General features: G+C 43.5%; 1 protein-coding gene across 1 annotated transcript in view; it reads left to right on the top strand.

The window, feature by feature from the left end:
- Positions 1–8,876: 8,876 nt before the first annotated feature.
- RBL2 (RB transcriptional corepressor like 2) overlaps positions 8,877–26,983 on the top strand; it is a 73,469-nt gene continuing 55,362 nt past the window's right edge. Inside the window, exons 1-4 of the mRNA XM_075281775.1 lie at positions 8,877–9,193; positions 13,380–13,510; positions 15,181–15,381; positions 15,568–15,632. Coding sequence (XP_075137876.1) covers positions 9,032–9,193; positions 13,380–13,510; positions 15,181–15,381; positions 15,568–15,632 — 559 coding nt within the window. The 5' untranslated portion in view covers positions 8,877–9,031. The remainder of the gene's footprint in view (positions 9,194–13,379; positions 13,511–15,180; positions 15,382–15,567; positions 15,633–26,983) is intronic.

Genomic DNA, 26,983 nt, shown 5'->3' with positions numbered 1-26,983 from the left:
TAACGCTGGCGTGTATCACAGCCGTACACGCCAGCGTTACAGCAGACTTTACTTTACGGCGTTTACAAGCGCTCCCATTGAAGTGAATGGGAAGTGTTCGGCAGTCTGCCGTAACGCCGGCGTGTACGGCTGCGTTACTCCGTGTGAATGCCCCCTAAGGATCATCACACCAGTCTTATGCCCTGTTCACATCTGCATTGGTATTCCGTCTGGGGGAGTCCATATGAGGACCCCCCGAACGGAATACCAAACGCAATTGAAAGCGCTGTGCTGTAAAAGCACATGGACCCCATAGACTATAATGGGGCCCATGTGCTTGCCACCCACTGCCCGCACTTTCCTGTCCGCATGATTCGCGTGGGCAGCGTGTGGCAATCACACGGACCCTATTATAGTCTATGGGGTCCATGTGCTTTTACTGCTCTAGCGCTTGCAATTGCATTTGGTATTCCGTGCGGGGGGGGTCCTCATGCGGAATTCTCCGGACGGAATACCAACGCAAATGTGAATGAAGGCTTACCAGGATAATATAAAGTAGTCAGACCCCTCTATTCTTCATTTTAGGTACACTATCAAATCAACGTAACATTGATTTGGTCGTGGAATCAGTGGTATATCCATTACAAAGTGTCCCAGAAATAATATTTTGAAAGGACAACACCAGGCCACATGGTACATTGTGCAACACACACCCATACCTCCCAAGTTTTGAAGAACCGAAAGAGGGACAAAATGTGCAGGGCGCGCGCCGCAGAAAATTTAGCCCCGCCCACTTATGTGTTGACTCCACCCATTCTCATTAATTTTTGATGTGCCTGTACACAGTATAATCCTCCTACAGTCACCCGTAAATTATATGTTCCCTCTCTATCTCTCCCCCAGTTTCATATACACCCTTCATCTGCCCCCCGTTTCATGTCCCCCCTCCATCTCTGTCCCCAGATTCATGTCCCCCATCTCTTCCCCCAGATTCATGTTGCCTCCATCTCTGCCCCCAGATTCATGTCCCCTCCATCTCTGCCCCCAGATTCATGTCACCACATCTCTGCCCCCAGATTGATGTCCTCTCCATCTCTGCCCCCAGATTCATGTCTCCACATCTCTGCCCCCAGATTCATGTCCTCTCCATCTCTGCCCCCAGATTCATGTCCTCTCCATCTCTGCCCCCAGATTCATGTCCCCCATCTCTGCCCCCAGATTCATGTCCTCTCCATCTCTGCCCCCAGATTCATGTCCTCTCCATCTCTGCCCCCAGATTCATGTCTCCACATCTCTGCCCCCAGATTCATATCCTCTCCATCTCTGCCCCCAGATTCATATCCTCTCCATCTCTGCCCCCAGATTCATGTCCTCTCTATCTCTGCCCCCAGATTCATGTCCCCCCATCTCTGCCCCCAGATTCATGTCCCCCCATCTCTGCCCCCAGATTCATGTCCTCTCCATCTCTGCCCCAGATTCATGTCCTCTCCATCTCTGCCCCCAGATTCATGTCCTCTCCATCTCTGCCCCCAGATTCATGTCTCCACATCTCTGCCCCCAGATTCATGTCCCTCCATCTCTGCCCCCAGATTCATGTCCCCCATCTCTGCCCCCAGATTCATGTCCTCTCCATCTCTGCCCCCAGATTCATGTCCTCTCCATCTCTGCCCCCAGATTCATGTCTCCACATCTCTGCCCCCAGATTCATATCCTCTCCATCTCTGCCCCCAGATTCATGTCCTCTCTATCTCTGCCCCCAGATTCATGTCCTCTCCATCTCTGCCCCAGATTCATGTCTCCACATCTCTGCCCCCAGATTCATGTCCTCTCCATCTCTGCCCCCAGATTCATGTCCTCTCCATCTCTGCCCCCAGATTCATGTCTCCACATCTCTGCCCCCAGATTCATGTCCCTCCATCTCGGCCCCCAAATTCATGTCCCCACATCTCTTCCCCCAGTTGCATGTCCTCTCCATCTCTGCCCCCAGATTCATGTCCTCTCCATCTCTGCCCCCAGTTGCATGTCCTCTCCATCTCTGCCCCCAGATTCATGTCCCCACATCCTCTGGACGCAGATCTGAGTTGAAATCGGGACATACCTCCCTCCAACCAGGACCGCGCGACACGTCACCGAAATCGTGAATGTCCCGCGGAAATCGGGACGGTTGGGAGATATGCACACCTATGTCCCCACCTACCCTCCTCAGCATCATCTCCACCATGGCCTGCGGCATCTCCAGACTTGTCTCCCATCGAGCACAACTGGGACATCATTGGCTAGCAATTGCAAAGGGAGCTGCCAGCAGACAATTTTGATGATTTACATGCCCAAGTGCACTTTGTCATAAAATTCCTCAGACAAACATAGCATTGCAATGTGTGTAAGTCCATGTATTTCTGAATGTGGCACTCATAGTTGACACTGAATTAATCCATCGGTGGTGAATATTTGGTTTCCTTTTCTGCATAACATTAATCCTGTGATTGATCCTATCCTATTGATCCTATCCTATTGATCCTGTGATTTCTATAACTCTGATATTTTTCCTGATTGGTGTCGCAATTTCAATGTTGAGGAGTGTAGAATTGAATGGACTGTGGAATATACTCTAATACAGTTGTATTGTATTGTATTATATTGTACTGGTGATCAGATCCCCTAGGCTTCAAGGTCCTCTGGGAGAAAGATCTATAAATAATATGTAAAAAATTTTTTACAAAGTTTAAATAAATACGTTTAAAAAAGATATACTACTGTATAACGGGGTCTGCCAGGTATTGGGTTTCCATCAGTCCTCTGTGCATGATTGTAGGTGGAATCTGTGGCAGAATCTCCTATAGAAACCCCAATGCAGAATTTTTGAGTTTCGTTTCAGATATGGCAGCTCAAATATTTAGTTTTTATTTTTCAAAGTTTCCTAATGTAAGCTCTCTCTTTCTGGAGTTTGGCCAGGGATAGGTGCATTCAAGATCAACCCTGGTTAGCGTATTCCACGCGCGTATCCCATTGAAAGCAATAGGGAAAAAAGCGCTCGTATGCCGGCGCCCATTCAAGTCAATGGGAGCTGGTTTTTACGCGCTCATTCTGAATGAGTTTTACGTTCAAAATGAGCGGAGTGTAACTCCGTGTGAAAGCTCCCTAAGTTTATAACTTAGGAAATAATTTTGGACAAAAATGTGTCTCACACACCTATGTCCCCACCTACTCTCCTAAGCATCATCATGACTTCCCAAACCTCACTACTACTACTTTTTCCCTGTTTTTCAGAGAGGAGGTGCACTGACTGCTTTATGGCTTTTTGCCCCAAGTTTCTGGTGCTGGCTACTCTTTGCATAGTTCCCAATGTTTTGGACTGTCAAGGAGGGACACCTATAGCCAGCAGTATAGCTATAGGGAGGGTGCAAAGGTAGACCTCAGTACCAAGCCCTGGAGGCTGAGGGGGCCCTAAACCCTCTCTACAACATAATAACACACCAGTTTTATACATAGCACATGGTAAATGGGGACTTCTAGTTATGCTTCTGCCTAAAGCTCACTGTCTCAAGGTTTAAAATGTGTGTGTATATCTTGATGCTTGAATATTTTTTATTCAAATATTAGTACAAGTAATATCTAAATACATTCATAAGGTCTAAAATGCACCAAATTATGACATATTAGGCTGTATAATAAACATCAGGCTAAGCAAAGATCACTCCACACAAAGAACTAAATGATCCTGAAGTCTTTCTTTTCTTTTTAGTTGCTATGACTCCTGGTATCTTTCTATCTGCTATTCTGAGCTTGTATGTGTTCTTTCTGATTATATTACTGTATCATCCATTCTGCAGTAACACACTGAATTTCCCCATGATGGGACTGTTAAAGGATTATCATATATATATATATATATATATATATATATATTATTATTATTATCCTGTGAGTTTGGATGTTTGTGGGCTTGGATGTTTGTTCCTCAATCACGCAAAACCCGCTCCACCGATTTGGCTGAAAATTTCCACAAACATAGTTAATACACCCGATTGCGCAATAGGCTACTTTCCGTCACAATAGCACACATACGTTTGTGCCAGGACCCCCACAAAACCCAAACTCACACCACCATCTCTGCAATCTCACACACTTTGGACCATACCAAGCCACAAAATTCATATTGCCCTCTACAGCCTAGCCCCTAACCCCACACAATCACATATACATATACTTTACCACTTTGCCCCTCACCTTAACGATACTCCAGGAGGCTCTCTTTAACGCTCCGGAGCAGCCATGTTTGCCCACCCCCACCGCTCTGACAATCCGCGACATCGCCCACCCACGTCAATACCCCTAGGCGGTCTAATAAATGCAAAAACAAAAACAAAAAAAAGGAAAAAAATAAAATAATAAAAAGTATTACAAATTCAAATCACCCCCCCCCCTTTCCCTAGAACACATATAAAAGTAGTTAAATACTGTGAAACACATACATGGTAGGTATCCCTGTGTCCGAAATAGCCCGCTCTACAAAGCTATACAAATATTTTGCCTGGACGCTTAACGCCGTAGCAGTAAAGATACTGAAAAGTCCAAAACCGCCGTTTTTTCACTATTTTCATTATCATACAAATATCAATCAAATGTGATCAAACCAATAGCATTTCCCGAAAATGCAACAACTAAAAACTATACCCGGCCCCCGCAAAAAAACACATCCCCCGACACAGACAAATAAAAAAAGTGACTGCTGTCAGAATATGGCAACTTTTACAAACAAAAAAATGTCAACACACTACTGGCAGAAAATACCAAATCATACAATGTCGTATATCGAGGTCTATTAACTTCAAATACCTCTGTCCCAAAGTCACTATGTACAGTTTCTCAGAACACCGTATAGCAGCTCAAATACAAATTAACTTCAACACAAAAGTCTCATGTGTTCTCAGAATTACAGCAAAAACAAGATACAACGTTACATTTCATATCCCATACCTTTTACACAGTACGAAAACCTTACCCGCGCCTCTATTTACCCACTTCTACAATCACCGCAGTCAAAGTCGCGGGTACCAGCTAGTATATATACATATGTATGTATATATATATATATATATATATATATATATACATATGTATGTATATATATATATATATATATATATATATATATATATATATATACACTCACCGGCCACTTTATTAGGTACACCTGTCCAACTGCTCGTTAACACTTAATTTCTAATCAGCCAATCACATGGCGGCAACTCAGTGCATTTAGGCATGTAGACATGGTCAAGACAATCTCCTGCAGTTCAAACCGAGCATCAGTATGGGGAAGAAAGGTGATTTGAGTGCCTTTGAACGTGGCATGGTTGTTGGTGCCAGAAGGGCTGGTCTGAGTATTTCAGAAACTGCTGATCTACTGGGATTTTCACGCACAACCATCTCTAGGGTTTACAGAGAATGGTCCAAAAAAGAAAAAACATCCAGTGAGTGGCAGTTCTGTGGGCGGAAATGCGTTGTTGATGCCAGAGGTCAGAGGAGAATGGCCAGACTGGTTCGAGCTGATAGAAAGGCAACAGTGACTCAAATAGCCACCCGTTACAACCAAGGTAGCCAGAAGAGCATCTCTGAATGCACAGTACGTCGAACTTTGAGGCAGATGGGCTACAGCAGCAGAAGACCACACCGGGTGCCACTCCTTTCAGCTAAGAACAGGAAACTGAGGCTACAATTTGCACAAGCTCATCGAAATTGGACAATTGAAGATTGGAAAAACGTTGCCTAGTCTGATGAGTCTCGATTTCTGCTGCGACATTCGGATGGTAGGGTCAGAATTTGGCGTCAACAACATGAAAGCATGGATCCATCCTGCCTTGTATCAACGGTTCAGGCTGGTGGTGGTGGTGTCATGGTGTGGGGAATATTTTCTTGGCACTCTTTGGGCCCCTTGGTACCAATTGAGCATCGTTGCAACGCCAAAGCCTACCTGAGTATTGTTGCTGACCATGTCCATCCCTTTATGACCACAATGTACCCAACATCTGATGGCTACTTTCAGCAGGATAATGCGCCATGTCATAAAGCTGGAATCATCTCAGACTGGTTTCTTGAACATGACAATGAGTTCACTGTACTCCAATGGCCTCCACAGTCACCAGATCTCAATCCAATAGAGCATCTTTGGGATGTGGTGGAACGGGAGATTCGCATCATGGATGTGCAGCCGATAAATCTGCGGCAACTGTGTGATGCCATCATGGCAATATGGACCAAAATCTCTGAGGAATGCTTCCAGCACCTTGTTGAATCTATGCCACGAAGAATTGAGGCAGTTCTGAAGGCAAAAGGGGGTCCAACCCGTTACTAGCATGGTGTACCTAATAAAGTGGCCGGTGAGTGTATATACTAGCCTCTATCCGCGACTTCGTCTGCGTGTTGTTGCTGTCGATGATCCGCCTATATTCATCAAATTGCTGCCATCGATAGTTTGCCTGCTCCGGCGTTTCGGCAGCTCTTAAGCTGTCCTGCTGCTGAACTTGTTCCTTACGCCGTGCCTGTGATTGTTCTGGCATCTCACAGCTTGCTGGGAAGCTATATAATGAGTGTGTTGTTGGCGCCGATGATCCCCGTCAGCTCCGCTTGAGAAGAACTCAGTTGACTTCTGGCTACCTTCATAGCTCTCGTTATTTTAGAATTTTGCAACAAATGAGATTTTCTTTTTCCCGGCATGTTTAAAAGTATCAAAGTGCCAATTTGAATTAAAGGTGTTTTCCCATCCAGTGTGCCAGCATGTTGCCTGGAGCAAATCAGATAATATGGACTGAGGGTTAGCTGAGTGCTTTATTAGAACCTGAGATAAGCTGCTGCAAAAGCAGTGTAATATAGTATGTGAACATAAATTCATAACAGTCGTGAAGCCATGTCATTTACCAGGATAAATAGTAATCTATGTTTTAATCAAGATTACAAACTATGTGCCAAATTTCATTCAAATCCGTTCAGCGGCTTTTGTGTGATTGAGGAACAAACATCCAAACACACAAACTTTCACATTTAATATTAGTAGGATTAGTAGGATAGGATATATAGTGGCGGCCAAAAAAACCGCACCATTTCACAAAATGTAATGATTGAAGCGAGATTACATCACAAACAGACCTCAGTATATGAGAGCCTGGGGCTGTGTGTCTGATACTGTGATCTTTAATACAGGGGGGCCACAAGGTACAGTTCTTGTCCCTTTCCTCTTCACACTGTTCAATGCTGACTTTAGGTAAAACTCATCCAGCTGCTATTTACAAAAGTACTCTGATGACTCTGCAATAGTAGGCCTCATCACAGACAGAGACAACAGAGAGTACAGAGACTTAAAACTGAATTTTGTGGAATGGTGCCAGTGGAACAACCTCAGGATTAATGCTGGGAAGACCAAAGAGATGGTGGTGGACTTTAGTAAGCGGAGACATGCTCCGGATACAGTGGACATCCAGGGAACAGGCATTGAGATAGTCCTGGGTGTGCTCGTCAATAACAAACTAGACTGGGCAGATCACCTGGAGGCGCTGCACAGAAAGGGTCACAGCAGACTCTACCTGCTCAGGGGCTGAGGGCCTTTGGAGCCCAGTGGACACTTCTTAGGGCCTTTTTCAACTCTGTGGTAGCATCACCCATCTTCTTCGGAGTTGTGTTCTGGGAGAGTAGAACACCAGCCAGGGATAGAAATAGTCTTGACAGGATGGTTAGAAGGGCCAGCTCTGTCCTAGGGAGCCCCCTGGACCCAGTACAGGTGGTGGGTGACAGAAGGATACTGTCCGTGATGAGTTCCATGCTAGAGAACAACTCGCATCCCATGTATGAGACCGTGACAGCACTGGGCAGTACTGTCAGTGACCGACTGCTTCACCCCAAGCGTGAGAAGGAGCGCTATCGGAGGTCCTTCTTCCCAACCGCAGTCAGGCTGTACAATCAACATCAGGCCAAGCGGAGATCTCACCGCACAGAGATCTAAATGATCCTGAAGTTTTTTTTCTATTTCTTTGTTATGACTCCTACTATCTTTGTATGTGTTTTTCTTGTACTATTACTGTATTCTCCATGCTGCTGTAACACACTGAATTTCCCCAGGGTGGGACTACTAAAGGCTTATCTTATCTTATATCATTACTATGCTGCAGTTTACAATGATACAACAGTTTTTGAGATCACAGCATTTCTTCTGCAGATACTTTTTTAACCAGAAGCCCATCCACTTTGCAGGTAATGTAATATGTGGTGTTTTTTACCGCTGCGTTTCCGCTGCGGTCAACACTCCGTGTATTCGCAGCGTGGGGCAAAAGAGGAATAGAGGGAATTGGGTCAAAAGTAGGGATTGTCTCTCCAGAATCGGGCCCTTTGGGGGTTAGTAGTTTACTAACACTAATGTGGTGTTTGTGTGTCAGTAAGGAGATCAGACTGTACAACCACACCAAGTGCAGATGACTATTGAGCATACTCTGTCCTGGTCCTACTCGCTGTGATACTGTAATTCTCTCACTAGAAGGAAGGAGAGATAACATGATACAATGCTTTTGTACTCCCATAGACTCTCATGACCACATTAACCCTTTACAAGCGGCTTTTTATGAGGCGATATAATAAGAAGTTACTTCACAGGAAAAGCCTCGAAATCCCGAAAACCAGAAGCGCTCTGGTCACGAAAGGGTTACGTTGTGGCTGTGTAGTAAACATGTGACCATAACAAGACAACAGTCCACAGAGTAGTAGACGCCTGAGCAGCATCGGCCAATAGGAATAGTCTGTATCATGGCTCTGACCAATGACAAAGCGAGGCTCGTCCTAGCTACAGATCCCGCCCCATGTTCGCTTCCTCAATGAGGGCGGGAATACGCACTTTACGTAACGGTGTTTGGATGGGACGGTCTCCAGTGACAACCTTAACGTAACTCTTGCTGTGAATGGCTGTCTTCTCCTGTCAGTCACAGGCCATTTAAATGGCTACGCAGTGTCGGCACCAAAACTGTGTGTCTTACCAATTGCATCGGAGGAACAGAGGAAAGGCCTGAATATGATCAAGGAAGAAGAAGAAGATGGAAGTTCTCAGCAGGCTGAGGAGCAGCAGCTCCGTCGCCGGTATGAGGAGCTCTGCAGCGCCCTTAACATGGACGAGAGGGCCCGTGCGGAGGCCTGGGATAGTTACGCAAGAATTAGTCAGAACTACACTCTGGAGGTGAGGGGGTTAATCAGGCATTCTGCAAAATTCCGATTTATTTATGACACCAAGGATGTCACTGACTGCTGAGGACGGAGGGGAGAGGGGGGCGGCGGCGTCGTAAGGGTTAATGGCACTGGCGCTGTCATCTCTCTCTGCTAGTATATAGCTGTGGGGTATACAGGTGGTCATCTCCCTGCTAGTATATAGCTGTGGGGTATACAGGTGGTCATCTCCCTGCTAGTATATAGCTGTGGGGTATACAGGTGGTCATCTGCCTGCTAGTATATAGCTGTGGTGTATACAGGTGGTCATCTCTCTGCTAGTATATAGCTGTGGGGTATACAGGTGGTCATCTACCTGCTAGTATATAGCTGTGGTGTATATAGGTGGTCATCTACCTGCTAGTATATAGCTGTGGGGTATACAGGTGGTCATCTACCTGCTAGTATATAGCTGTGGGGTATACAGGTGGTCATCTCCCTGCTAGTATATAGCTGTGGGGTATACAGGTGGTCATCTACCTGCTAGTATATAGCTGTGGGGTATACAGGTGGTCATCTACCTGCTAGTATATAGCTGTGGGGTATACAGGTGGTCATCTACCTGCTAGTATATAGCTGTGGGGTATACAGGTGGTCATCTGCCTCCTAGTATATAGCTGTGGGGTATATAGGTGGTCATCTACCTGCTAGAATATAGCTGTGGGGTATACAGGTGGTCATCTGTCTGCTTGTATATAGTTGTAGGGTATACAGGTGGTCATCTGCCTCCTAGTATATAGCTGTGGGGTATACAGGTGGTCATCTGTCTGCTAGTATATAGCTGTGGGGTATACAGGTGGTCATCTACCTGCTAGTATATAGCTGTGGGGTATACAGGTGGTCATCTACCTGCTAAAATATAGCTGTGGGGTATACAGGTGGTCATCTGTCTGCTAGAATATAGCTGTGGGGTATACAGGTGGTCATCTGTCTGCTTGTATATAGTTGTAGGGTATACAGGTGGTCATCTACCTGCTAGAATATAGCTGTGGGGTATACAGGTGGTCATCTACCTGCTAGTATATAGCTGTGGGGTATACAGGTGGTCATCTCTCTGCTAGTATATAGCTGTGGGGTATACAGGTGGTCATCTGCCTCCTAGTATATAGCTGTGGTGTATACAGGTGGTCATCTGCCTCCTAGTATATAGCTGTGGGGTATATAGGTGGTCATCTACCTGCTAGAATATAGCTGTGGGGTATACAGGTGGTCATCTGCCTCCTAGTATATAGCTGTGGTGTATACAGGTGGTCATCTGCCTCCTAGTATATAGCTGTGGGGTATATAGGTGGTCATCTACCTGCTAGAATATAGCTGTGGGGTATACAGGTGGTCATCTGTCTGCTAGAATATAGCTGTGGGGTATATAGGTGGTCATCTACCTGCTAGAATATAGCTGTGGGGTATACAGGTGGTCATCTGTCTGCTAGTATATAGCTGTAGGGTATACAGGTGGTCATCTGCCTGCTAGTATATAGCTGTGGTGTATATAGGTGGTCATCTGCCTGCTAGTATATAGCTGTGGAGTATACAGGTGGTCATCTCCCTGCTAGTATATAGCTGTGGGGTATACAGGTGGTCATCTACCTGCTAGTGTATAGCTGTGGGGAATATAGGTGGTCATCTCCCTGCTAGTATATAGTTGTAGGGTATACAGGTGGTCATCTGCCTGCTAGTATATAGCTGTGGTGTATATAGGTGGTCATCTGCCTGCTAGTATATAGCTGTGGGGTATACAGGTGGTCATCTCCCTGCTAGTATATAGCTGTGGGGTATACAGCTGGTCATCTGCCTGCTAGTATATAGCTGTGGGGTATACAGGTGGTCATCTCCCTGCTAGTATATAGCTGTGGGGTATACAGCTGGTCATCTGCCTGCTAGTATATAGCTGTGGGGTATATAGGTGGTCATCTACCTGCTAGAATATAGCTGTGGGGTATACAGGTGGTCATCTGTCTGCTTGTATATAGTTGTAGGGTATACAGGTGGTCATCTGCCTGCTAGTATATAGCTGTGGTGTATATAGGTGGTCATCTGCCTGCTAGTATATAGCTGTGGGGTATACAGGTGGTCATCTCCCTGCTAGTATATAGCTGTGGGGTATACAGCTGGTCATCTGCCTGCTAGTATATAGCTGTGGTGTATACAGGTGGTCATCTGTCTGCTATAGTATATAACTGTGGTGTATACAGGTGGTCATCTACCTGCTAGTATATAGCTGTGGTGTATACAGCTGGTCATCTACCTGCTAGTATATAGCTGTGGTGTATACAGCTGGTCATCTACGTGCTAGTATATAGCTGTCGTGTATACATGTGATCATTTGTCTTGTGGTATATAACTGTGGTGTATACAGGTGGTCCTGGGTCACCTGTGGTGGTATACAGCTATAGTGTATGCAAGTGTATACAGGTGGTATATAGTGGTGTCTGGTGGTATATAGCCATCGGTAGCTGGAACGTATGCTGTGATGTCACTCACATATGTCACGGGGTCCTTTCCTGAGGTCACTGATTGGCCTAATACATAGCATACAGCTGAGTATATGAAGGTAGGTACAACAATGGCGCCTCCACGTGGAGCAGTGGTCTTAGAGTATGAGAAAGTAAATTTAAAGGGGTATTCCTAGCTTGAAGGGTTACGACACATTGCTTGGATGTCATCACTTTATAACCAGTGGGCTCCGATCTGTGGGATTCCTATCTATTCTATGAGTGAAGCGGCCACACTTGTGGTTTAGTGCCAGGTCCCACTTACTGTGTGCTATGTATAATACTAGTGTCTTCTTAAGGGATTAAAAACTGATGTTAAGAAAATGTGTGAACATGCCTTCTAAATTGTCACTCTGGCACTCCTATACATTACTGGGACATGCTTATAGACCCTCCTCTAAATATTCCACCTTCAAGAGAAATGCACTAGAGTGAGCGCCTTGTAGGCAGTGGTACAGAGCACACGTCCCCGCTGCGATGCTGTCACCATGGGGCTGTTTGTTGTAGTCAATGGAACCTACAATATAACCTCATACACATGACTGATGCTGGGGGGTTGTTAGGCTTGGCTTGGCTGCAGCTTGGTGCAGTCTCCTTGGAGAGATGCTCAGAACGCTTCTTACTACAGGATTACAGGGATCATTTACCCACGAGACAGGAATTTAAGTGATCCTTTTGCTTGTTGTGGGCGGTGAACCACCATAAGTGCTTGCTATGTGTGTACAGGTATAGGCCAAACTAGTACTGATGGTGCAGCATCATAAATGTATAGAAATGTAACGGGATCCATTTTTATATATTCTAATCAGTGATGATATAATTATTTTATGTCTTTCCAAGTAATTGGATGATGCTATCTTAAAGGGGTTTAATGTGTTTTTTTTTTTTTTTTTTATAAAACTGACCCTTTGGTAATATAGTCCCAAAATAGAAAATTGACAAGTTTACCCTGAAGAGGAGACATTGACGAATGCGGTCACATGACCAGAATGTTTTATTGATCATAGACAAGACCTATGTGCTATAACCCCTACATACCAGGCTATACATACTATATACATGTGACAAGCTTCATATACATTGCTGGATTTAATAAAATTTACAACTATAAGGCAGCATAATATGCACATAAGCTGGTGTACATTATTTACGTCTTCTTTTCTATGTGTTTTACGCAGTTTCTACCAATTTGTGTGCCTTGTATGACAGATGGGTGGGGTTAGTTGAAAAGAAGATTTGGCTTAATATGCTAAACTAGGAGCTAGAAATTGCACAAAAGTTTTGGAATTTGTGCCAAAATTTTGTGTATTGCGTAAAATTTTTGCACCAGAATTTTGTCAGAAAATAAGTGAACCAGTAACCAATATACTAACTGTACGCCAGATTATCAAACCGCATCAGACACTTTGTAAAATCTGGTGGTTTAATTAAGATTGTCTACTTTATAACTTTGCAGAAATGTCGGCACTGTAAGTTTGTCTGCCCTATTGTGTACATTGGTGACTACTTGAAGTATATTTCTCATTTATTATGAAAGTATGAAGTGTATGATGACAAGGGTTTGCATGTGCAGGATTTGTGAAGTGCCACCTGCAGCGTAGAAATGACAGGAGTGCTGTGCTGACTGATGGCATCATGCGTAACATAGAGGACTTCTTTATTTTCCAGGGAAATGCATTGCATTGGCTGGCGTGTGCCTTGTACGTTGCATGCAGGCAGTCTGTGCCAACGGTGGGCAGAGGAACAGTGGAAGGAAACTATGTGTCTCTCACCAGGATTCTGACCTCTTCAGAACTAAGGTAATATTAACTAGTATTATTATGTCCTGTGAAATAAATGTGCACATATTGTATGCTCTATAACAGGGGTCCTCAAACTTTTTAAACAGTGGGCCGGAGGCAGAGCAGGTCGCACAGACATCGGGAGCAGTGCCCTCCAATAGGTAAAGTGAAGTGCGCTCCATGGCCTGGCCCGAGCTCCCCAGGAGCTTCATTATAAATGCACACCTGCCGACGTTGTCGGGGGGGCCAGACAGAAGTGCTTGGCGGGCCGCATGTGGGCCGCAGTTTGAGGACCCCTGCTCTATAGGATCACAGTGTGTGCACTAAAAACGTGCCAGCAAAATCCCCATTTGTGTTGGTTCACACTGCATCGCAGGCTCTTTTAGGAGCATCCATCACAGAATCCGGTAAAAATGATGTATAAAATAATCTTGCATGGATGCCTGAATGGAAACCCAACAGACTCCATTATAGAGTATAGGATCCTTTGGTATCCATCACTTTAAATATCTAGCACTTCCACTGTTGTGCTCCTAGAACAAAACAGAACAGTGAAAGTCAGCGCTGCGTGCGAACATAGCCTTATCTAGAGCTGGACATCACTATTCAGTCTCTATGTCCTCAGTATGACACATGGTTTTGAAGAGTGGGACAGAGCAGAGCACCCTGACGACACATCATGTTTGTGCAGGTGACATCTTCAGTGATGTTCAGACTCCCCAACATTTTATTATTTTACTTACTTATACAGCGCCATCGTATTCCACAGCACAATATATCTTTACAGACATATTGGCAACATTGTCCCAAGAAGGGCTCACAATCTAAATTCCCTATCAATATGTCTTTGGAGTGTGGGAGTAAACCCATACAAACACGGGGAGAACATACTTGTAGATGTTGTCCTTGGTTGGATTTGAACCCAGGACTCCAGCACTGTAAGGCTGCTGGGCTGCCCAACATGACATGTTAGATCACATAAAGCATAACAATTTTTTACCGTGAATGTCTTGTCGTCTTTTTTCAGAATATCCATCTTAGGTGCTGCGTTTAGTGGCCAATATTTGTTGGCTGGTTTGCACAATAACAAGAATCGCTCCACTGCTTGCCAAAAAGAGCGCAGTGGGAGTGAACTACTGAGAGTATGTGACCACCAATACTGGACAAATGGGAAGGATGTGGGAATCTAATCTGAAATCATGGGATAACCTCTGAAATGGAATATTGATGACCTGTCTCTAGGATAGATCTTCAGTTTGAGTAGGTGCAGAGGCCACAACCAGCACCCCCATGATCAGTTGGGGTGTTGGGACAGTTAATTCTTTTGGATAAAAGGCCCCTGATCAGCTGACCGCCAGCAGCGGCTACAATCTCCCCATGTAAATAGGCCTTGTGTTGCTGACAATATGGAAAGGAAAGGAGAATCGAATGATCAGAATAACAATCACTCATTTCTATACAGATTTTCATCTGGCCATGTTCAAGTTTTAGGTCTATCGTTTTGGGCACTAATCGGCCCATGTAGTCACAGTTGTGTGAGCTGGCCACGTTTCTCTGTCATACTATTAATAGGTCATTTTCCTAATAATAGGAATAGGAATAATTCCTTTTAATAGAAAGTCAGATTCTGGTCTACCTTACACTATATCCTTTTTACATATTATCCTTTTTTATTTCCCTGTTTGAAGCTTGATTGAGTTTTTCAATAAGATGAAGAAATGGGAGGACATGGCGAATTTACCCGCAGAATTCCGAGAGAGAACTAAGAAGCTTGAACGTAATTTTACGGTCACTGCCGTACTCTTCAAAAAGTATGATCCCATCTTCCAAAAGATCTTCAAAAATCCACAAGAAGAGCAGCCCCGACAGCATAGAGGCCGCAAACAAAGGTAAAACCTGGAGATTTGTTTTTCTTACTTTTATCACTACCTATGTTAGATGGACAATCATATGGACTAGGAAGGTAATAGCAACACAGTTGTTCTGAGGTTGTTTGCACACACAAGTTTGTGAAGCTGTAAGAACTTTGTCTTTACTGTTCTTTTCAAGTCCTCATTTCTTTTCTCTAATTTCAGGCGTCAGCCTTGCACGGTATCTGAAGTGTTTCACTTCTGCTGGGTATTGTTCATCAATGCTAAAGGTAAACATGTCATATGTTTCTCCCTTAAAGCAAGAAAGTGCTTTCTGTAGAGACTTCTGTATAAAGGCCGTCACAGATGAACTTATTGTCTCCATATCCGAGTGACACGATTACAAAGGATTGGGCAATTCATTGAAAAATAACAAAAATCTATACGGCTAAGTTGAATGTTGTCACTTTGATAATTTCAATTATTTTGTCTCCATGCCTCACCTTGCCGTTGGATATGTCGCTAACTGGTACAATATCTAGTCAGGATTATTGATATGTGAATAAGCGAAACCAAAATTCAGCGGCACGTAAAAACATTTATTTTAGGTGTTGTAATATAATTGTTCATTAATTGTAATCAAGGTCAAATGGTCAATTAATTGTGATTTATGATTTGGGTCCTAAACAACCAGCCCTGTTCTTATGGCTCTGCATTCTAGCCCAACAGCAGGTCATACTGTGCTAAGTTTGGGTCAGCAGTTCTAAGGGGGGTTGGGATGCAGAGGCGTAATACAGACACTGTAATACAGAGACAGTACACGAGGCAGTCACAGCTCTGAGTCATAGAAAACCATTAGGCCGGGGCCCCATGTAGCATAAACCTGGCGATTTGGCCGCGGCAGAAACGCCACAGTTGTATAGTACCTGCAAAGTGGATGGGATTCTAGCTAATGCTGCGATTTCAAAAATTGTGCTTTTGTAAATTGCAGCATGTCAATTATTCTATTGAAATGCCAGCGGTTTCCATATAGCTATAATTGGGACAGAAAGTCTGCAGAGAAAAGCCCTGCAGACTTTCTGTGTAAAGCCGATAAAAAACACAATGCGTTTCCATCACGGTCTTTTGGCTTTGGCCTGCTGCTTGGTGCCTTAGCCTTAAACTGTTTCACATAGCTACCATGTTTCCCTGAAAATAAGTGTCTTATATTAATCTTTAGGTCTTATTTTCAGGGGATGTCTTATTTTTCTATGAACAAGAATTCACATTCGTATCACATTCATATTCACATTCATATCCTAACAAAAGGATCTGGAACTTGTCATCAAAACTGTCAGGATCTGGGCAACATGGTGGCTCAATGGTTAGCGCTGCAGCCTTGCAGTGCTGGAGTCCTGGGTTCAAGTTCCGCCAGGAACAACATCTGCAAGGAGTTTGTATATTCTCCCCATCTTTGCGTGGATTTCCTCCCATACTACAAAGACATACTTATAGGAAAATAAATGTACATTGTGATCCCTATATGGGGTTCACAATCTACATAAAAAAGAAAAGAAAAACTGTCAGGATCTCTCACAGATTGCTGCTGTCAATCACACATCAAGTGTATATCAGCTATTGCTGTTTCCGGTCACCAGGGGGCGCTAACCACTATAGTTGCTGAAACACACTGACATCTTCTGCCCCCTGCCCACCCCTCTATATGCTAACCAGTTTGGATTAAAGTTTGCCATAGCAGCGTGTACATGTAGGGACATCAGATGCGGCAGCAGGAGTGGTGTCTCCCCGCTCACATGTGCAGACCACTGCTGGGATAGGCTAGAGGCTTCTTCCAGGTCACCCAGGCACAGTGGTCTTCGGGGACAGCAGCAGATGTCTCCCACACAGGTTAAGACCTATCTAAATGATCTGCTAATGTATGGCATGGGGGGAGCTGAAGCAATGACTGCCACTAGGTCTTATTTGCAGGGGAGGCCTTATATTTTGAAGCTTGAAAAAAAAAAATTGCATTGGGTCTTATTTTCTGGGGATGTCTTATTTTCGGGGAAACAGGGTGGTATTTTGCATTAGTATTTGTAAGCCAAAATTATGAGCAGGACAAAACCTTAAAAGGGGTTCCAATCTTTCCACTATTCTTTTCCTTTGTATAGATGTAAATGATGCAGGGAATAGTGCCATGTGAAAGTCTTCATATTGTGTCGTATACTAAACAAGGAGATGAAGACTCAGTAGATACCATTATTCCCGTTTGGAACTGTTGGGCTCCGTTGGAAACAGTGATTTGACAGATCTGTCTTAAAGAGGACCTTTCACCTCCTGGGGCACATGCGGTTTTATATACCACTAGAAAGCTGACAATGCACTAAATTCAGAACACTATCGGCTTTCCCGTTCTGTGCCCTGGGTGAAGAGCTATTGGTGCTGGTACCATAGCTCTTCACTGTCAGAAGGGCGTTTCTGACAGTCAGTCCGGAACGCCCTTCCTCACAGTAGCATCTATTGCGCTGTACTGGGATAGCGGTGGGGAACGCCCCCCTCCCCTCCTGATACAACTCGTCCATAGACGTCATCGATAGGCGGTAATGGGACGCATGTGCAGTCAGCTCTGCCATGCTTGCGGTCATTTTCTTGTGGCCGCGTTCCAGATAAAGAAGAGGCCGTCGCTGGAGAGTTTTTTTTGAAGAGCAGTGTTGGCATGTTCTCTTGGATTGTTGTCCTTCAGAGCAAGGTTTAGCTCCATTGAAGTGTGAAGTGAAATGCCTGTGGACTGATGTGGTGTTTTTGGAAGAAAGCAGCTTCTTTAAGAAGGAGCTTTCATGTCCTCTGAGAACTGTGGTATAGCCGCTATTATATACCACTAGGAAGCAGACAGTGCACTGAATTCAGAATTCATGCTGGGGCGAGGCTGCATGGCATCTTTGGTGCCTACGAGAGATGAGCGAGTAGTATTGGATCGAATACCTCCACTGCATAGGTATTGGTGTAATTGGTCGAATACCACGTGGTAAACGCAGTAAAAATTCCATTCCCCTCCCACCTTCCCTGGCGCTTTTTTTTACACCAATATGAATGCAGGGGAGGTATTCGATGGAATACTACTCGCTCATCTCTAGTGCCTACTCGCATTACACAACCAAAGATAACCAGGCTGGTCTGCAGCTCCTTGGCTAATATTACACCAATGGAGGTGTACTGCAACGTCTAGTGTGCTGCAACTTCAACCTCTAGTTGAAAAAAAGTCGAGCAATGTTTGTAGTTGCAATGTGACTACAATGCCATGAGTCGCAGTCAAAGTTGCTGTGTAGCCCTAGCCTTTGTTAGGGACATTAAGGGGTCCCCATGATAGAGTATGTTGCTGAGTTCCAAATTAAATATCAGGCCTGAAGTAATTACGCCCATTTTCAGGTCTGGAGAAGCCACACACACACACAACTGATGGTGTATCAAGTGAGTTCTAATTTAATGGTGCACAAAGGTGGTTTAAATACAATACAGACAAGAGCAGGTTGGACTATTCTAACATAGTTGGCATAAAATAATTGGTTATAAGGTAAACCTGGCACATGACTATTGGCTGAGACCTTATGTATTTTGCATATCATTACAGCTTAATGGACTTTGTCCTTAAACAAAGAAAGCTTCAAAAACACTTATGTGTGAACTAGCAGCTCACACTATGTCTATATGCATATATCATGGAAACAGAGATAAGATGTCATGTTGGTGCTAAATGAGTCTCAGTGACCTCCATATACCATGAAGATAAGATATACAAATAGCCAGCTGCGACTTACTTACACAGTTTATGTGTGAAAGGTTACAAGATGACTGACAAAATACAAAGATGGAGGATTTGACTCTAACATTCCCCCATTTTGAGATGGCTGAATACAGGAATTCATATTTAGGTACTTCAGTGACCTAATGTCTACTGCCGGACTTTACCAGATTCCCCTCATATGTTCCTGTATTCTAACCTAATCTCAATCATAGTTCTGGCCTTTTATATCTTGGTCTGCTCATCCTTTTGTATATGTTTTGTATTAAACAAACAAAATGAAGATAAGATTTTTACTACAACTTGCTGATATTTACTTGTTTATACTATGTATCATTCCTAAAATATGAGGTGGTATCTTCTTAACTATATACTTCAAACATTTCCTGTTGCGTCAAAGAAACAGCTATATATGACATGACTTAGGCTAATATGGGGTTATGAGGACATATCCTACAATCTGACACATTGAGATCTTCGATCAAAATCATATGATGTTTAAGAAACGTATTGTCCCACTTCATTGTTAAATGTTCTATGCAGGCTTATCGTCAGGACCATCTGTAACAGCATTATCAGGAGAATCTTCATCGCTTTGTGTGTAGATACTTTCTTGCAATATGAAGCATGGATACAATTAGGCTCTCCTTCAAATATCACAGAAGGACTGGTTATCAGCAGCATTTGGAAGGACCATCAAATCTTGGCTCCAAGGTTTTTCTCACGTGTCTCTTCATCACCATCAATCTCTTGGCTCAAATGAATAGGTCCCGCCCACTAACTTAAAATCTGAGAAGGAGAGAAAACTCAAAGCCATACATTAGTCAAATGTTTTTGCCAATACATCACATAGTCAGTCAGTACACCATACCACATCTGTAGGAGTTGCCAAGAATACAACCCCCAAAGAAAGTTTGACATGGGTTAAAGCCAATTCTTCTCTTAGGAGGGTACCTTACAGAAAATACCAATACAAGTGACACACTACATCTTCAGTAGCCGTCTATCTGCAGCCCCGTTTGTGATGGCTTTCTTCACCAGATATGCCTCAGACTTTTCTGAAGATAGATAACTATACACACAAGCACGTACTTATACCGTCTCACCTTTAGTAACTGCATATAGTTAACCTGCAATCTCTGGAACAGGTACAAGGGCTCTGGGCCTGGCTCTGAGAAACTTTTCACTTTTTTGCCTACTTTGCATTTAACACATGCCATGCAGTGTCTGTAGTGATGTTAAATCCTGCAGCCGCCCATCCTCTGCTTACCAGGTCACACAAGGCTACTTCTAAACACTGCTTTATGCCATCAGTGGGGACAATGCACTCAGTAAATATATTCTCTTACCACCGGAGATCAGGACTTGTACATCCTCTTTTACTGTAGTCCTGGACCATTTTTGGTGCCTCAGTGTTGTAAAACCTGAAAAGAGAGCTAAAAGGGGGGTTTGGGTCGAGTATAATGACCAATTATCAGTAAAGCATATCCCCTAGGCCTCTGCAGCTGGGTTAGTGGCAGTGTCTGCCCACAAGTTACCTCTACTTTCTTTCATATCAGCCTTGATGTGTGTCCTGACTTTTGACTATACCCACCTATGTGGGGGCAGCAGCATCACTACCTGAACAGCATGGAAATCCTTTTAGGCTTAACATTAACCCCACAGAAAGCTCTCGCTCTCCAGATTGGACCATAGTCCCACTATATCAAACACCTACCCTCAGACATTGTACCCTGTCTCAGTGATGGCTTCTAGTTCAGCTCTATGAGCTGAGACCCATACAGTTCCATAATGGTTCTACTTTGTGCTTGGTTTTACCCTTGGTTTACCTCACATTCAGTGACCATGACATATCTGGTGCAGAATCCACCATCATTCCCAAATCGAGAATCATCTAAAATAAAATAACTCTTATCAGAGTTAACAATAGATTCATCATTTATTAACCAAATCAGCAAAAGTAAAATTAATTTTAAGTTATCTGACTCTCCTTACTCCTCCCCTGAAACTATTGTTAACAGGTTAGAAGGGACTTGTAGTGCAGCACAGAATGCAAAGCTTACATTTAGAAGACATAGATAAGACACACTGCAGCCTGAGATATCCAGCCATTGTCATCTTTGTTTCCAATGAAAGATTTATTACCCCTTTGTCAACCGTGTCTTATCATGGAAGCAGCTGCGCTGACTCTCCCCACACTTGTCATAGCTGTAGTACTACATATCCCAGCAGACTTATTTATACAATCCCAAGTAAATTCAGTTCTCTAAAACTTCTAAACACTCCAGAAATTCATTGAGGTAAGTAAATACTCAACATATATCAGCAGAGAAGGCGGAAGCCTTAAATTACAGAGCAGATATGTGAGTGACTTCTGATCTACTTAGTCAGCTATGTAGCACCTTGTAGCAAACAATGACCCAGAAACACCACTTTAACTTTGTAGAACTGCAATTTATCTTTACCTGCGTGTACATATTAGGGGCGTTCTGTGCCCCTTGTGGCAAGATAGTTCACATGTATTGCCTACCCCTATGGGGCCTAATCCCATATCAGAAGGAACATCTGAATAACTTTTTCACACAATAAATCCCGATTGTTAACATTCTTGGAATTATAGTATAAACCCAAAACAAATATTTATGTTACAAGTGTAAAGCCCATGTGATATATTTGATACACATACTGTAAGCACCAATACACACTGAGTACATAATACATGTACATGGTATATCAAGTACATCTCATTTACACCAGAACACACATATATGTATTCAACAATGGAAAGAACTTTTATGCCTCCCTTTCATATCTACTTGTCACCACCCTCTGTGGTTATCAGCATTCAATATCTGCTTGCTGTGGAGACTGAAAATGTAACAATACAGACATGGACAAACAGAACATGTACACATAGCAGACACATGTAACATGTACATATTACTGACACACATATATGGGCCCATTCACATTTCTGAACCTTCCATACAAACATGCAACGTCACACTGGAGCTCCAGACAAAACAAAACAAATGTCAATTAAATCAAAAAGAACTTGTCTGAACTAAAATAAAAATTTTCATATATTTTGTACCGTGATATCACTTATCGTCTCGGGACGGCTTATTCCTACAAATAGGCACAGAGTTAGTTATAATTCCCGCACAGCTAAATATTGAGGAGAAAACAAACCAAAACATGTAAATAGTTGCCTTCATCTTCTTACCAATTTGCATATTACTATAAAATAAACATAATAATGTTGATCTCATATTTATGCCATTTATCCAATTTTAAAAACATTACCATGAGAGGAGCATTCTCAAAATGGGAAACCTTTCCTTAATAAAAGGACACTATAGACATTCTAGAAATAACTTAATGTCCACCCCCAAGCCTATATACACACATATGTGTATACACATACCTACACTTAACCTGCAGTATCCTCACCACAAAACATATCATGTTTCCACTTTCCACTAACCAACAAACTAACAACACAATGCTATGTGCCGAGCACATTAACCCTTTAGCTGGACTGTCAATGGATGCTCACTATACATTTCCTTACACTCAAAGCCTTTGTCCTTCGCTTAGGACACCAGCAATCTCTAGCCAAGTGTCCCTGGTTTCCACAATTAAAACACTTCCTGGTTACCCTCTATCCCTGTATCTGTCCTGCCTATTCTCCATTGGTAACTCCTGCTCTTTTTTTTTTTTTTTTTTTTTTTCTTGAGCGGCATCTTCTCTCTCTCCCATTCCTATTAGTTCATATGGGGGTATACCCTACCTCAGAGGGTCCCTCCCCCATAATAGCTGATGGCCAGTCAGCCGTGAGCATCCCACTCCTCTAGGGCAATTAAGACAATAGAGGGTCACTTTTGACTCACCTAGTGGGACCTCCCAAACAGTCACTCTGTTTTCATTGAACTAATCTCTAATGTGCATGTTCTGGCGTAGTGCTCAGGGCAAAACCCTCATTTGGTTTCCACAGACTCCACTTTGTCTGTGTCCCTCTATCGAACACCCCTGAATCATTGCATGTACTTACTCAGATTCTACTCAGTCCTTAGTGTCCAAAACAAGGACTTTTCAATCACTCAGTACTTCCACTCTCGCAACTCTAGGGATTAAGGATGAAGAATAACTCTCTCTCCTGCACCGCTTTTTACACTCTATAACAGATGTAACAACCAAATGACAGCATGGACAGTAGACAAAGAATGAGGTATAACATTCCCACCCCACTACAGACAACATACTATTCAGGTTCTTGCACACTATATAATATGGCATCGATTGTTATAACATATGCAGCACTAATCTTCACTCACCGACACACAGGATCCGGGACACGTAGGAACCCAGATTAGTTATTTGGCAAGAAAAGGACTTACCGTTACAGCGCCGTTTTATTCATCTGAGGTCCTCCGGGCCCGTCTCCAAATCGGTTGGTGAGTGGATCAGTACACTATCGGCTGCACATTAAACGATTATCGATGCCCCACGTTGGGCGCCAGGTTCTGTTAGGGACATTAAGGGGTCCCCATGATAGAGTATGTTGCTGAGTTCCAAATTAAATATCAGGCCTGAAGTAATTACGCCCATTTTCAGGTCTGGAGAAGCCACACACACACACAACTGATGGTGTATCAAGTGAGTTCTAATTTAATGGTGCACAAAGGTGGTTTAAATACAATACAGACAAGAGCAGGTTGGACTATTCTAACATAGTTGGCATAAAATAATTGGTTATAAGGTAAACCTGGCACATGACTATTGGCTGAGACCTTATGTATTTTGCATATCATTACAGCTTAATGGACTTTGTCCTTAAACAAAGAAAGCTTCAAAAACACTTATGTGTGAACTAGCAGCTCACACTATGTCTATATGCATATATCATGGAAACAGAGATAAGATGTCATGTTGGTGCTAAATGAGTCTCAGTGACCTCCATATACCATGAAGATAAGATATACAAATAGCCAGCTGCGACTTACTTACACAGTTTATGTGTGAAAGGTTACAAGATGACTGACAAAATACAAAGATGGAGGATTTGACTCTAACACCTTATTCAAGATTTCTGATGTAAGTTATGCCTAAATTCTATTCTAGCAGCAAGATGTTCTGTACTTCACTGCCGCTGCACAGACACATGGAGAATGTTTGAAAATGCCAATTGTCATAAGTCTCATAAATCGTGGTTTTCCTGATCTCTTTTTACTTCAGATATGTCAGTCTACACTGTTGTTCTGGCATTATATTCATGGGAAAATTGCTTTCCAGGTAGAAGATAGTGACGCTAGGTTCACACCTAAGTTCGAGTTTCCTAATTCACTTAAAAAAGCCGTTACCCTCAGAAACCTGTCGACCCCCCCCCCTCATAGAATATATTGGGGTCCACCAGGGTTCCGCTAGAAAGGGCAGAAGAATGAGGAGAGGAAAGTCCTGCACGGGGAGAAAAGTTCTCTATGAGTTTTTAAAGCGGAATGGGGAATAGAATCCCCGAGCGGAGTCAGAGCGCAGGTGTGAACTGAGCCTTGGTTAGTTTCTTTCTTTGTATCCTACAATAACATACATTCATGTCAGTAAGGTGACCTGTCAGTAATAGGTATGATTTATATAATATGTGATAGCATGAGCGCATAGACAGTGGGCTAACAATCATACAGTACAAAGGCTAGGAAATTACCTGTGGTGTGGAAGGGGTTAATCAGCTCCTCACTTGTTCTCATTGCCAATCCAATGGGCTTCTCTATTACCCCCAGCAATTCAGCATCCCTGGTAGTCATGCCCTGGCAACCAGACATACACAGGGCAAGTTAGGGCTTGTCTGTATAATACTCCCTTCAGCTCAGGGCCAATGAGGGACAATTTCCTTGTCAGACAATCCAGTGTTTCTGAAAGCTTCAGATTCCCTCTCAGTCGCTGTGACAGCTGCTTCAGACTTGGGACTCCAGCTGTCTGCGGACCGGTCCCTGGATCTGGTAGGTATGTTATGTTTTCTGGCTGCTTGGGGAAATGCAGGGTGGATGTGCCCTCTCTATGTAGGTGTATAGGATAAGGATACAATGGAAATCACAGAATGACCTGAGCTTGTCTGTGCAAGTGAAAACTAAAGTACAGGACACTGCATGTGAATAGGGATTTACAGAAGTCTGTGCACAATAATGCAGGTTTTCTATGATGCTTGAAATTACTGCCTGGGCATATGGTATAGTGAATTCTCAGCTATGGCCATTTGCTATAGACGTATAGATGCCAGATTTATCACCATGACTGATGCTGGTGCTTCTGTAGGCTGAGGCCTAATGTTGCGCAAGTGCTGCTTTTTTTTTTTGTTGTTGTTGCAGATTTTGCTGAAGTTTTTATATTTAGAGCCAAAGCCAGGCGTGGATTAAAGAGGTTGCCCGGGATAACCACTTTTTTAATACCACGGTGTATTCTTTACATACCATGAGCCGCGCTGCTCACTCGGCGTACAAACTTTAGCATCGAGTGTAGGTAGTCAGTGATGTCCCATTGAAATCTGTGCGGCAGCGCTGCAATACTTACACTCTCCGCTACAGTTTGTACAGCGAGTGAGCAGCTCAGCTCACATTTATTTGAACAATACTGCAAACCGCAATTTCTCAATACCGGTGATCCGTGAGGGTGGGCCATCAATGTAAAAAAATCGGATAACCCCTTTCATATATTTCACATTTAACAATGCATTTCACCTCTATGCTAACAGATTTTAATTACTGGTTGTGCAGTTAGAGTACGTTCACACATAGAGATCCATCACTGATTTGGTGGTGGATTCCGCCCCTGAATTTAGACTCTGATTTATTTTAATGAGAGGCAGAGTTCGCAGCAGAACATGGAAAAAAATCAGCGTCCTTGCTGCAGATTCCGTGGCTTGGAAGTCTTTTCTGATTAGGCCCATTCATCTGAGCCTATGCAGCAGAGGAAAGCCACAACAGAATGCCAATGCCCCGCATCAGTGGCTGAATGCAGTGGTGGAACATGAAGAGGAATTTCCGTGTGAACTTAGCCTGAGGATGGTGACAGACGGTGTACCTGGGTTGCAACTTTATCCACATCCCATCCCCAGGGAGCAGTGATTTCTCTTGTGTATGCCCTGTGCACACACTCCCATGCGTTAGGCCATGTGCCTGCTAGAACACTGACTCCATATATACTTATGACCCAACAAACACAAATGTCCATTATCATGTGTAGAGGGCTGTAGCGGAGCCTTTTGCGGCCTGGTCTCATTCATGAAATCTAGGCGTCTGTGGAGGTCATGGACACAGCACATTGATATCCATTTGCTATTCGTGACTTTCTGCATTTAGGCTAAGTGAAAGACAGGTGAATTTCCTCTAGATATCATTACAGGCTGTATGGTAACAGGAAAACCACAGAGCCCATAATGATATGAAGCTGAAATTCATCTGTTTTTGACCTAGGCCTGGTTCACATCTGCATTCGGTATTCTATTCTATTCAGCAAGTATCATTCGTGCGTACACCGAGCGGGAAAAACACGGACCCCGTTATAGTCTGTGGGGTCCGTGTGCTTTCATAGCTAACCGCTTTTTAATGCATTCGGTATTACATTCGGGGGGTCCCCAAGCAGCTGTTAGTGCTTTAATGTTAAAGTAAGGCTGCATTCACAGTGGAGACTCTGGCACAGATGTACAGACTTTTTACTCTGACGATTTCAGTTTAAAAACGAAAGACCCCATGGGGTTCACTAGCCTCCATGTGTAATCGTTGTTTGAGCGGTCTGCCTCACCATTGGTGGTAACACATTACTCTGTGTGAATGCCCCCTTAATGTGTTACCACCAAGTAAAATGCGTAGT

Source organism: Leptodactylus fuscus, chromosome 7 (genome assembly GCF_031893055.1).
Source record: "Leptodactylus fuscus isolate aLepFus1 chromosome 7, aLepFus1.hap2, whole genome shotgun sequence".
Lineage (NCBI taxonomy): Eukaryota > Metazoa > Chordata > Amphibia > Anura > Leptodactylidae > Leptodactylus > Leptodactylus fuscus.
The sequence above is the reverse complement of the archived record's forward strand: the minus strand, read 5'-3'. Positions and strand labels throughout refer to the sequence as shown.